At 40.6% G+C, this 14,630-nt stretch overlaps 1 protein-coding gene across 3 annotated transcripts in view; it reads right to left on the reverse strand.

Moving 5' to 3' along the window:
- The window catches only part of ASB7 (ankyrin repeat and SOCS box containing 7), a 49,142-nt gene that overhangs the window by 24,121 nt on the left and 10,391 nt on the right, over positions 1-14,630 (reverse strand). For all 3 annotated transcript variants that reach the window (XM_086711410.1, XM_025919719.2, XM_086711411.1), the window contains exon 4: positions 14,212-14,473. In XM_086711410.1, the coding sequence (XP_086567536.1) occupies positions 14,212-14,422 (211 nt within the window). In that variant the 5' untranslated portion in view covers positions 14,423-14,473. The remainder of the gene's footprint in view (positions 1-14,211; positions 14,474-14,630) is intronic.

The raw sequence follows: 14,630 nt of genomic DNA on the forward strand, positions 1-14,630 counted from the left end.
GGCTGTCTCATTCTCCAGGTCTCCTATTAAATGTGAGGGTACTGTGTTGCTTGCTCCAACCAGTATCACAGCCTGAGGCAGCTGTGTTGTTGGCCTTTCTAGATTGTTTGCCACCTAATTTGAGACCATTGTTATTTTCAACAATGCTCCAGGCTTAGGGCATTTCTACTGAGCTCCAAAAGCAGGTCTGCCCACTGGCAGCAAGGAGAATGCCAGTCCTCATGATAACGTGCCATAGAGATTGTTGGGGGACAGAAAGGGCAGATGGGGGCAGCCACTCTGAGTTCAGTTTCTTATGGTAAAAACTTGGATAACTGGTATAAAATTCTTTCCTACTATAAGCAGTGAAAGTTATAAATTTCTCTCTAAGCACCAAATACATCCCACAAATTTTGATATATTGTATTTTCATTAGCATTCAGTTCAGAACACTGTTTAATTTCCAAACATCTGAGGCTCTTCTAGATATCCTATTGTTGTTGATTTCTAATAAAATTCCACCGTAGTCAGAGAACATATTCTTACAATTTCATAAAATTTACTGAGACTTTATCCTGGTATCCTATCATGTACGCATGAAAAAAATCACGTACGCAGGAAAAAAAATGTAAATTCTGAAGGTGCTGGGTGCAGTTTTCAAAAATCTCAATTAAGTCAATGTGTTTGATGTTTTTCAGATTTTCTCTAGTTATTGATTTCTTTATCTAGTTGTTCCATCAACTGCTGCAGGATGTTAAAATTTTCAACTGTGATTGTATAACTGTCCATTTTTCCCTTTAATTATCAATTTTTTGCCTCATGTATTTTGGGCTCTCTTACTGTGTACACATCCCATGATCCTTACTCCTCCTTCTTCAGTTCTGGTACTAGTTTATGTCTTAAAATAGATTTTATATGTTAGCCATAGCCACTCTGGCCTTCACTTAATTACCATTTGCATGGTGTATCTTTATCCATTCTACTTTCAACCTATCTGTATCTCTATAGCTAAAGTGTATCTCTTATAGGCAGCATTTCATTGAATCTTGTCTACTCCTTTTTGACAATTTCTAGCTTCTAACTGGGAGTGTTTAGTCCATTTAATATTTAATATAATTATTGATACTTAGATGAGCTTAGATCTGCCATTTTGTTTTCCATTTATCTCCTCTCTTGTTCCCCTTCTTCCCTTTACTGCCTTTTTTATACTCTTAGGTCATTTTTTTAGTATTTTATTTTAATTTCTCTATTGACTTTTTAGCTACGTAATAAAACCTTGGTTTGCGAGCATAATTCATTCCAGAAACATGCTTGTAATCCAAAGCATTTGTATATCAAAGCGAATTTCCCCATAATAATGGAAACTCAGATGCGTTCCACAACCCAAAAATATTCATATAAAAATGATTACAATACTGTAATATAATACAAAATAATAAAGAAAATACGAAATATAAAGAAAAACGAATTAACCTGCACTTACCTTTGAAAACCTTCGTGGCTGGTGTGAGGGAGACAACAGAGAGGAGGGTTATTGTACAGGACGACTTTTGCTAGCATTAACGAATCACAGCTATCTACTGACTCAAGGGAATCATTTTCTTTTTGTGCAACTTTATCAAGGAACCTATCCATTGACCCTTGCTTTTGCCTCCTTTTGAAGACTTCACAGAAATGTAACACTGCATTGACGATCAACCACAATCCCACAGCAAGAGAGAGAGAACCACTGGCTCCATTGTGATCACATGATGTCTGGCGTCAAGTACAACTCATATTGCAAGACATTGCTCATTTATCAAGTTAAAATTTATTAGAAATGTTTGCTCGTCTTGCAGAACACTCACAGAACAAGTTACTCGCAATCCAAGGTTTTACTACTGTACATCTTTGTTTTTGTTTTTTTTTTTTTTTTTTTTTTTAGTGATTGGTCTAAAGATTGGAATATACATACTAACCTGGCCAAAATCATAACCAGATTTGTATAGATGCACTATGATATGCATCTCATTTGTATTTAAAAGCAAAATCCTCAAATCAGGAAAATACACAGATGAACACCATACCGTAGTTCACTATACATGTGATTACTCTTTAAAAAAAGGTTTGGGAAGCCCCAAATACAATTAGCTAAGTTACACAGGCACAGGCATTGCGTGGAGGTCTAAAACAGTTATACATTGTGCTGTATTAACACAGGATAGAAAGGCAACAGTGACGGAGGAAAAAAAAATCTAGACAAATACCTAAAACTTTGCTAAGAATTCACCAAAAAATACAAAGTTGGAAAGTCAGATGGTATAATGTCTCCAAACAGGATTTCTCCCAGAAACAAATTTTTTCATTAATGAAAAACTGAAAATTTAGAAAAGCAGCAGCAAAAAAACCCAGCATTTCCTGATAATTACTCTCACCACTGACAGTAGGCTTGCAGCTTTTCTTCTATACCTTTTAAAAAATTACACATACTTGTGATTACAGTCTACCAATTTAATCATTTCTCTGTATTTGGGCATGAGAATTTTAAAAAATTATATGAAATGAAGGGTGAAATTTTCAGACACAAAAAAATTCCTTCATTTAAGATGGATTTATTGGAATAAATTAATTAGAAGTAAATTTACTGGACAAAAAGATCTTCCAATTCTAAGGATCTAATACATACTTTCAAACTGCTTTCTAGAAGTGCTTTCATAAATTCCTACCATTAATGTTTCTTCTTTATCACATTTGGGATAATAATTTGCAAAATCTTTCCTTTTTGAAAAGCTAAAAATAATTTCTCACCACACTGCTATGGATTTCTTTGATTCATCCCTTACCTCTCTAACTTATTTTCATGTGTTTCACCATGAGGATTTTACCTACTGTATCAAGAAGAACTCTGAGATTCTTTCCTCAGGTTCCTATGGGGATGTGCTTTACGAACTTAACTTCTACTGCCCTCCAGGTTAGTTACATGAACCCAATCTAAAGACAAATAATCCCACCTAAGATAGGGTCTCTTAATGTTATTTTTATAAAATGTCCAACATGATCTTAGAATTTTTAGAGAGATTCCTAGTGGGAAAATGAAGATGATAGTAATAATGGGTTTCTTATACTTTCCACTATTATAATACAGACTCTTCTGTGTAACTTCAACAGCACACTAATCTGAACAGGAAGATTAAGAATTTGTAATATACTATCACTAATTATTATATTAGTTATTATATTACTAATATATTATATTATGTGTCCAATATTTGATGTTACTGTTGTAATGGTTTGGGGTACCATGAACTATATCCACATAAGATGGGAATAATAAGCAACAGCAACTAGCCATTACCCCATCTTTCTCCCTCTCCTTCCTGTCCCCTGAGACCTAACAATACTGAAACTAGGCTAATTTATAACCCTATAATGGCCTCTAAGTATTCAAGTGAAAGGGAAGAGCCATGTGTCTCCCACTTTAAATCAAAAGCTAGAAATGATTTAAGCTTAGTGAGGAAGGCATGTCGAAAGCCAAAATGGGCTGAAAGCTAGGCCTCTGGAGCCCGCTAGCCAAGCTGTGAATGCAAAAGGAAAGTTCTTGAAGGAAATGAAAAGTGCTACTCCAGTGAACACACAAATGATCAGAAAGCAAAACAGTCTTATTGCTGATACAGAGAAAGTTTTCGTGGTCTGGACAGAACATCAAACCAGCCACAAGGTCCCTTAAGCCAAAGCCTAGTCCAGAGCCAGGTCCTCACTCTCTTCAATTCTGTGAAGGCTCAGAGAGAGGAGGAAGCTGAAGAGGAAGAATTTGAAGCTAGCAGGTTGGTTCATGAGGTTTAGGGAAAGAAGCCGTCTCCATAACATCAAAGTGTAAGGTGAGCGTCAAGTCAAGTGCTGATGTAGAAGCTGCAGCAAGTTCTCCAGAAGATCTAGCTGAGATAGTTAATGAAGGTGAGTACACTAAACAATAGATTCTCAACGTACACAAAACAGCTTTCTATCGGAAGAAGATGGATGCCATGTGGGACTTTCGAAGCTCAAGAGGAGAAGTCAATGCCTGGTTTCGAAGCTTCCAAGGACAGGCTGACTCTTTTATCAGGGGCTAACGTGGCTGGTGACTTTGAGTTGAAGCCAGTGCTCATTTACCATTTCGAAAATCCTGGGGTCCTTAAAAGTCAACTAAATCTACTCTGCCAATGCTCTATAAAGGGAAAAACAAAGCCGGGATGACAGCACATCTGTTTACAACACGGATAACATACCATTCTAAGCCTACCTTTGAGACTTACTGCTGGGAAAAAAAAGATTCCTTTCAAAATGTGACTGCTTGTTGACAATACACCTGGTCACCCAAGAGCTCTGATGGAGATGTACAATGAAATTAATGTTGTTTTCATGCCTGCTAACACAACATCCATTCTGCAGCCAAAGGTTCAAGCAGTAATTTCAACTTTTAAATCTTACTACTTAAGAAATATATTTTCTAAGGCTACAGCTGCCATACACAGTGATTCCTCTGATGGATCCAGGGAAAGAAAATTAAAAACCTTCTGGAAACAATTCACCACTCTAATTGTAGTTAAGGACATTTGTGATTTGCAGGAAGAGGTAACATATCAACATGAACAAGAGTTTGGAACAAGTTGATTCCAACCCTCATGGATGATTTCCAGGGTTCAAGACCTCAGAGGAAGAAGGGACTGCAGCTGTGGTGGAAACAGCAGGAGAACTAGGATTAGCAGTGGAGCCTGAAAGGGGCACCTGGATGGCTCAGTTGGTTGAGCATCCGACTTTGGCTCGGGTCACGATCTCGTGGTCTATGAGTTTGAGCCCCACATCGGGCACTGTGCTGACGGCTCGGGGCCTGGAGCCTGCTTCAGATTCTCTCTCTCTCTCTCTCTCTCTCTCTCTCTCTCTCTCTGCCCCTCCCCTGCTCATTCTCTCTCTCTCTCTCAAAAATGAATAAATATGAAAAAAAATTTTTTTTAAAAAGGAGTGGAGCCTGAAGATGGAATTGAATTGCATCTCACAATCTAACTTGAACAGTGAGAAATTGCTTCTTACAGGTAAGCAAATAAAGCGGTTTCTTGAGACGGAATCTACTTCTGGTGAAGATGCTATGAAGGTTGTTGAAATAACGAAGGACTTAGAATGGTACATAAACTTAGTTGATAAAGCAGTGGCAGGGTTTGAGGAATGACTCCAATTTCGAAAGAAGTTGTGGGCAAAATGCTATCAAGCAGAATCGCATGCTACAGAACAATGTTCATGAAAGGAAGAGGCAATCGATGTGGCAAACTTCACTGTCATTTGAAGAAATTGCCACAGCCACCACACCCTTCAGCAACCACCACCCTGATCAGCCAGCAGCCGTCAACATGGAGGCAAGACCCTCCACCAGCAAAAGGATTAGGACCGGTTGAAAGCTCAGATGATGGTTAGCATTTAGCAATTAAGTATTTTTTAATTAAGGCATGTAGAAATATTTTTAAACATAATGCACACTTAACAGACTACAGTATAGTATCAACATAACCCTTACGTGCACTGGAAAAACAAAAATTCATTGACTTGCTTTACTGTGATAGTCACTTTATTGACATCGTCTGGAACCCAACCTGCTCATCTCCAAGGAATGCCTGCAAAGCAGCAAAATGTAATTTACCTGCACAAGCTAATGTTTTATATCTGTGAGGCCTAACACAGTAGCTACTAGTTACATGTAGCTATCGAGCACTTGAACCACGGCTACTCTCAATGAAGAACTGAATTTTTTAAATTTCATTTAGAATTTATTTTTTAATTTCTTTTAAAATTTCATTTAAATGTAAATAGCCATGCCTGCTACGGACAGCCTAGGATTAAATAAGAAAGAGCTATATAAATAAAAAAAAAATATATATATATATATAAATAAAAAAAAAAAAAAAAAGAAAGAGAACCTCACTTTTTTTTTCCTACCTTCTGGAATAGAGACAGCATCAACTAACCAAGTCAAACTTGCTCATTTTCTCAGTGAAACTGGATTCCTCCCACAGGACCAACAAGTATGGCTTCACACAGCTGTTCCCTGACCAGGCTTCCCTGGTGGCCATATCGCTGGCATCCCAGTAGGGTCCCAGGCAGCCTGTTATCTCTGCATTTGGGTTAGAGCTGATCATTCACTAGCGGTTTCACTGTGCAGGTGAACAGGTATTACAGTGGTGAATGGTTTGTATTAAGCATCTGTGTCTTTTCTTTTTAATTTTTTTTAATGTTTATTTATTTTTAAGAGAGACACAGCACGCGAGTGGGGGAGGAGCAGAGAGAGAGAGAGAGAGAGAGAGAGAGAGAGAGAGAGAGAGAGACAGCATCGGAAGCAGGCTCCAGGCTAAGCTGTCAGCACAGAGTCCAATGCAGGGCTCAAACTCACAAACCATGAGATCGTGACCTGAGCCGAAGTCGGACGTTTAACCAACTGAGCCCTCCAAGGTGCCCCTATGTCCCCTTTTTCTTAATTGCATTTGGTTAACTTTCAGCTGCTCATTCAATGGCAACTCTTTCTCCCCCAGGCCCCAGACCTCAGTTATCTTGATTTCTTTTCACTGCCACCACATGGCCAACTAATCTATCAGCAAAGCCTGTTGGCTCCACTTTCAAAACCTCTCCTGACCACTTCTCAACGTAGGACCACTTCTCAACTCATCCTTCTTGTCTAGGATGAGCCACTAGCATCTCCTGCCTCAACTATTCCAAAGCTTCCTGACAGGTCTTCCCCTTTATCTTTTGCTCCTCTACAATCTACCTCCTTAAGCCAGAGTGAGCCCTTCAGTAAGGTCTTCTCATTCTTCAGTTGAGAAGCCTTCAATGGTTTTCCATTCTCAGTTGGAACAAAGTCCAAAGCCTTCTTGAACCTTCAAGGACCTACGGAACACGCCAGCTCATCATCTCTTTAGCCTCTCTCCCATCGTTCTGTTCTTGCTGTAGTCTTCCTGGCTTTTTCTTCAAAGTGCTAAGTACGTTCCCTTCCCAGAACTTGTGCAGCACTCGCTTGTTCCCTTTGCCTCTTTAAAAAAATTTTTTTTTTTAATCTTTATATTTGAGAGAGACAGTGTGCAAGCAGGGGAAAGACAGTGTGCAGGCAGAGACAGAATCTGAAGCAGCTTCAGGCTCTGAGTGGTCAGCACAGAGCCCAATGCAGGGCTTGAACTCATGAACCACAAGATGATGACCTGAGCCAAAGTCGGCCGCTTAACCGGGGCCACCCAGGTGCCCCATTGTTCCCTTTATCTTTAACGTTTTTCTCCCAGATATTCTCATGGTGTGGTCTTCATTTCTTCCAGGACTCAATTCAAACAGCACACTGGAGGCCTTCCCTAAATACCTAATTTAAAACAAAATCCTGTATACCTCTTTATCCCTTCTCTGCTTCACCTTTCTTCACAGCACTGATCACCACCTGACATTGTACATTTCACCATCAATTTCCTTCACTCAGAAATGTTTAAGGGCGGGGGGGCCTCGGTGGCTCAGTCAGTTAAAGCGACTGACTCTTGATTTTGGCTCAGGTCATGATCTCAAGCCACTCATTGGGCTCTACGCTGATAGTGTGGAGCCTGCTTGAGTCAGCTCAGGTCTTCATATCACCGTCCGTGAGATCAAGCCCCACATCAGGCTCCATGCTGATAGTGCAGAGCCTCCTTGGGTTCTCTCTCTATGCCCCGTCCCCACTTGCACACGCTCGCTCTCTCTAAACAAATAAACTTAAATACAAAAAAATGAAATGTAAGTGCCATGACAGCACTTTATTTTGTTGCTGTATTCCCATTATGTTCAGAACAGTGCCTGACACATAGCAGGTGCTCAATAAATGTGTTTAGAGTGGGGTGCAGGGAAATGAGACCAGAGTTCTGATCAGGAAGCAGGCACCCACCTGCTCTGGCTGAGACTGCAGGCCCTTTTACTAAGTTCACATACTATCACTAGTGAATTTGCTAAAATGCATCCGTTTCTGCCACTCCTCTCTATCAGATGTCAAATGGCTAATACAGTCCATAGAATAAATTACTGGATATGCTCTAATCATACTGAACTTTTCTCAGTTCCTAAAACCAAACATGTTCCTTTCTTCTTCTACCCTTCACACTCAGTGTCCTATGTGTTTCAAAAATCCCACATCTCTGTCCTTCCACTGCCCCATCCCTGCCCCACCTTTCAGGATCTCAAGTCAAACCATATTTTCTCTAGTAAACCTCTTTTGCTGTGGCCCCCACATCCACCACTGCAACAGTGGGGACTTTTTATACCCGGCACTTAGCTCACTCTGTTGGAACTGCATTGTATCCGTATAGGCAGGCCATACAGAATCATAGCTAAGACAGTGGATTTGAACCCTAGCTCCACGGTTTATGAGGTGAATGGCCTTGAGCAAATTATTTCCCATTTGGTGGCTCAGTTTTCTCAATGGAAAAACTACTACTCACCCTCACAGAGCTGCTGTGAAGCATTAGGCTACTACTAAGTGCTCAATAAGCATTGGCTATAAATCTATCCAGCCACTTGACTATGAAGGACCAGACAGCTAGCACAATGCTCATTCTGTACCTTGGTGCCTGGCGCAGAGCCTGGCATATGTTAGGTACCCAATGAATATTTGCAGAATAAATACATGAATAAGTGATTTATGGAAGACCAACGGGCCACCTCATCTAACTATCTCTATGAACCTTCCCCCACCCTCATGGGACTGGGGGCCAGGAGGAGGAGGGGAAGAGAAATGAACCTTTGTTTTTTGTGGCTTATTTTGCTCACTTACCCACATTTGAACTGGACTTCAGTTCACCTTAATACCAATCACAAGAGAAGCTTATTAACAGGAGGGGGGGGGCCAATCTGGAAATTTTCAAGCTCTTAAAGAAACTATGGTTTTAGGACAAGAGCAGGTAGGTCAAATTCAAACACTTTTCTAATCCCACCACAAGACTGGCCCATTTTCAACCAATATTCAATATTTTTAAAGAAAGGATTAGTCTTGTCTCTGTATGGCTGGGGAGCAATCCTGTGAGATAGCTGGTATGTGTTTCCTCTCTCTCTCATTGAGAACAAAGAAGATATGGGTGCTACCCTCCGAAGCTTCAACAGGAGATAAAGACATTAAATAGAATAGTACACAAATAAATCATTACACTTGTGATAGGAGCTAGAAAAAAAAGGTACAGACAATAATATCATACAACAGAAGGATCTGCCCAAGTCTGGATGATAAGAGATTTCCTTGAGAAAGTGATACATGAGAGCTGACAGAGAAGCGGGCATGAATGAGGTGAAAGTGGTAGCAGCAGGGTGAGCAGGGGGACTCAGCAGGTCCTGCGCATAGGCCTCTGGGCTCAGTGGATGTGAATGAACACAGAGAGGCTGCGGCTCAAAGATGAAGCTGGAAAGATATCACAGAGGAGCCAGAACAATGAGGGTCATGTAGGTCACATTAAGAATTTTGACTATTACCCTAAGAGAGATGGAAAACTTTCAGTGATTTTAAAAAGGAAATATTTTCATTTTAATTTTTTTAATGTTATTTATTTTTGAGACAGAGGGAGAGAGGAGGGAGAGAGAAGGAGAGAGAAAGAGAGAGCGAGAGAGACAGAGTGCAAACAGGGGAGCAGCAGAGAGACAGGGAGACAGAATCAGAAGCAGGCTCCAAGCTGTCAGCACAGAGCCCGATGCAGGGCTCGAACTCACAAGCCGTGAGATCATGATCTGAGCTGAAGTCGGATGCCCAAATGACTGAGCCACCCAGGCGCCCCATTTTAATTTTCATCACAGATCATTCTGTTTGGAGACTGGCTGGGAGGGGGCAAGACTGGAAGCAGGGATGAAGGCGAACATCATCACAGTCCTGGTGAGGCACGAGGATTCCTCACCCAAATGTGGGGCAGTGCCTCCAATGAAAAGAAATGAGAAGATCTGGCAACTATTTAGAAGAGCGTCAAGGGTGGTTTCTAGACTGCTGGCCTAGCAGGCTGTGGTGCCGTTAGCTATAAAAGAACATGTCCAAGCAACAGCCTGTGCTGTGTGTGAGCCAGGAACGTGCAGAAGCTTAACACGCAGCTGGACACACTGGTCTAGAGGTCAGAAGGCAGGCTTAGACTAAACACAGAGCACTGAGAAGCATTACCTGCGGCCAAGGGCACAGGGAAGGAGGAAAGTTCTTCTCCTGTTAACGTTTCCAAATTGATATATAACGTGCTAGGAAAAAAATACTTCCCAAACCTCCTAATTCTGTTAGGGTAACAGGAGTGAGTAAAAGGTGCTATGTAAAAACAATTGAGAGGCTTCTCCAAAACATTTAGTTCTATTGTTTTAAAATTTTATAAGAAAACATAAAGGGCTAAGAGTAGCCAAAGCATCCTTAAAGAACAGAATAACAAGGAGATTTGCCATACCCGCCTCCTCCTGCAAATCAAAACTTTAATTACAGAGTGATATTAATTATAACAGTATTATACTAACTCAGGGTTATACCAACAGACACTAGACTCAATGGAACCATGCATATATGAAAACTTTATATCTGAGCCAGAAAGACACAGCAATGAGGACAGAAGTGATGACTGAGGCTACCCTTATGGGGAAAAAGTATGAAATTGTACCTGACCATCTCATACTAGACACCACAATCAACTCTGGAATAGATTAAGGATCTATGTGCCATAAAACTTTTTAGAAGAAAATACAGGCAAATAATGACCCACTGGCATGGTGTGCAAGACACAAAAAGCACACATCCTAAGGCAGATGAAAAATAAAATTCAACTACAATAAAATGCAAACTTCTGCCCAACAAAAACAAACATGACATCAAGAAGATAAAGCTAAAACCAGAGAGAAGATTGGACAACACATATCTAACAAAGAAGAATATACGAACAATTCCTACAAGCCAATAAGAAAATGATCAGCAAAGCAGCCCAGTGTTGCAATGTTTTGTTACTCAAATGTCATTTCGGGGGGGGGGGATGGGGGGGGAGGAAGGAGAGAGAGGGGGAGAGAGAGGGGGAGAGAGAGGGAGAGAGAGAGAGAGAGAGAGAGAGAGAGAGAGAGAGAGATAAGCAAATCACAAAGAGGAAGAGCAAACTATCTTGTGATGGATGCCTGGCAAAGGTGGGGGAACAGGCGCTATCCTACTGGTCAGTAAAGACAGAGCCATCCTAACATTTGCAGAACAATTTGTCAAAAAATCTATTAAAAAAAACTTTTTTTTAACATCCTTTTGGTTTGGCAATTGCACTTCTAGGAATTATCCAAGAGATAAACTCTCACATACATTAAAAAAAAAAAAAAAATTCAGTCAAGGACATTCTCTGTAATACTCTTTCTAGTAGTAGAAAAATGAAAAATCAAAATGTCCAACAATGAGGGATAAGTTTAAATAAATTACATCTGTGCGACAGAATGTGAGATACTGTCAGTAGTGATAAGGAGTTATTGCTGGGCTAAACTGGCAGGTGGAAAAAGCAAGATGTGGAATAGACTATTAACAAGAAAAGGAGCAGGCTACAAGGAGGAGGATGGAATATTATATGCACCTAGACACACAGGTTATATCTGCCGGGACACAAAAGAAACCAGTAAGAGTGACCGCCTCTGGGAAGGGATGTCACGGACAGGTGCTAGAGAGCAGGCGTTTTCCCCTCACTGAACAGTGCAGCATAACTATCCTTTGGTTTTTAACCACATATATTATGTTCTCAACAAATAAAATCCACTGAGAAAATTTTAGCCATGCTCAAATAATAAAAAATAAAGAATGGTTTAGACAAAAGACAGTGTGTCCATACTAATAAATATTATAATTAGCGGCTAAAAAGAACACAGTAAATCTATGTGTATTATAGAACAGGCCCAAGTATTTTCGGGGGTAATGAAAATGTTCTAAAATTACTTGTGATGATGGATGCCCAACTCTACAAATATACTAGAAGCCACTGAACTATATGCACACTTTAAATGGGTGAATTGTAAGGCATGTGGATTCTACCTCAATAGAAGCTGTTAAAAATACCTACACACACACACACACACACACACACACACACACACACACACACACACCCATGGCTACACAGAGGGGAGGGTGAGTGAGGACACAGGGTTCAGAAAACTGTGGCCCACAGGCAAACTTTGGCCCACCATTTGTTTTTATGAAGTTTTATTTGCACACAGGCATACTCATTTGCTTCAAATTGTCTATGGCCACTTTCATGCTACCTACAAAGGCAGAGTGGAGTATTTATGACAGAGACAGTAGGGTCTGCAAAGCCTAAAATATTTCCTATCTGGTCTTTTACAGGAGTTTGCCAATCCCTTATTTAGAAAAAATCTTAAGTTGTACAGTTCAGCAGAAAACAACTGCAGAATACCATGGTCAGTACAATATCATTTTATGTTCTAAAACCACACACAACACAATATGACATATTTTCTGTAAGTATAATTAACAATATGAGGAAATTATCCCAAACTCATACCTATGGTTACTTCTGAGAGGGGCAGGCAGAAAGGATTGGGAGTTGGGCAAAGGTGGGAGTTGGCTTTATTTGTGATTTATTTGAAAACTGTTTTATTTAAGGAGACACAGTAATGTTATTACCTGAGTAATTGACTTTTTTTTTCCCCTTAGTTAATTGCTTAAAAGCAAGGCTGGCAGAAGCAGAAAGCAACAGGACTAGGTTGTCAACTCTTGGGGTCACCTGGGTGGCTCAGCTGACAGAGCGTCCAACTTCAGCTCAGGTCATGATCTCACAGTTCATGAGTTCAAGCCCCGTGTCAGGCTCTGTGCTGACAGCTCGGAGCTGGGAGCCTGGAGCCTGTTTCAGACTCTGTGTGTGTGTCTCTCTCTCTACCTCTCCCTGCTTGCTCGCTTGCACTCTGTCTCTCTCCCTCTCAAAAATAAATAAACATTAAAAAAAAAATGTCAACTCTGATCTTGGTAAGCACTGCCAGAATTTTTCAGATCCTATGGCTTTCAATTTCCCTGATCTTTCTCCTGTTCCTCTCTGTATTTCCCCTTCATCAACATCAGGACTGAGGTTTCTAAAGAGGAAGGTGAACTGAGGGAAGAGCCAGGGTGGCAGGAGGGAGGGAGGACAGCTACACAGCAGGCATGGGACAGCGAATGGCTGGGCTGTCAACGATCCACCGTTTCAGGGATTTAGTTGCTGTTATGGAATCCCTGGGGTGTGTGAAGACCCGGGGTCCCAGGCTTAGCATCGCCCTGCAATTAGTTCCCACTCACAGCCTCCATGTCCCTAGTTTCACGTAATTCACACGACCTTCAAGAGAACCCTGGGACTTCTCAAGTTTTCTGTACTTCAGGTGGGTTTACAAGGCTGACTCATCTCATAACATAGCACACCTTAAAACAAAACCAAGTGGTTGTCAAAGAGCAGTGCAGGCCCCGGAAGGGGCATGTGTGGAACCTGAGTCCCAAATAAGCTGCTTTACACCATAATTTACAAAGATAACATGGGTATGAATACAGAATACATCTAGCCCATCTTTGGAAAATTAAGAAATTCAACTGGGGAAAAAAGTAAACTAGTCTGGGATAATTATTAGTTATTATTATGGAAACTGTTAACTATGGGAATGCACAGATTTTCAAAGCAAAAGCATAAAATGTCAGATGTCGTTCCCAAATGTGTATATTTATACACAACAAGACCTCAGATAATCTATCTTCTAACATACAAACTATGTACAGACCTGGAAAAGGCAGGAGCTCTAAAACAGTAATAAAAGATGCCATCCAAAAGTTTTTTTTTAAAGAGGTAACTTCAAAAGATAGGACTTCATTAAGGGCATGACACTTAAAGGGACCCCTGCTAGGTCTGTTTGCATGAGCAATTATCAAACGGGAAACTTGTGCAACTCTCTAATTGTGGGTACCACAACCACTTCTGCTTCCGAAACAGAAGCAGCCGGACAACATGGAGGGCTGCTTTTACTTGAAATGACCCAGGAAAATCTGGCTATGTATAAATACAGTTACAGGCAGGGGAAGCACATTATATTCACCAAATTGTGCTTTAAACAATCTGGTTTTAAGCAAAACGCAGCACACCTGCAACAAATCTTCACAAAGGAGAGAATAAGAAGGTGGGTATCAACCAAAGGGAAGCATTAAACATTATATACATGTACACACATATTTAAACTAAATATAATTTAAGTTTCTCCTTGACAAAAAAGGTTTGTTTCCAGAAAACTCACCTCCATGTTCTAGAAATACTCGAACACATCTTTCCTTCCCTCTTGCTGCAGAGAAATGAAGAAGGGTCCAGCCATTAGCATCCCGGCCATTTGGAGAATAGCCTTGTTCTAACATCTTTCGTACTGTGTGAACATCCCCGGCAGCCACTGCAGCCTGAATCTGCAATTCTTCCTGGAGTTCAGGGTTCCTTCGACAATGGTGGTGTAACATCCTAGCTGAGTCCACTTTTTACCAAGGATTCATTAGGTCACAGGGAACAGCCTTTAAGGGCAAGTAGAATATGTGAAATTTAGAATACTTGCTCCTCACAGTGTGTCTATTAAATAGCACAGAATTTTCCCTTGTTAAATCATGTAAATCTTAGTCATGACAGTTCATCCTACTACAACTAATTAATATGCACCTCTTATAACCGGAA

This window comes from Puma concolor, chromosome B3 (genome assembly GCF_028749965.1).
Source record: "Puma concolor isolate L17-30 chromosome B3, mPumCon1.1.hap2, whole genome shotgun sequence".
NCBI classification, from domain to species: Eukaryota; Metazoa; Chordata; class Mammalia; order Carnivora; family Felidae; genus Puma; species Puma concolor.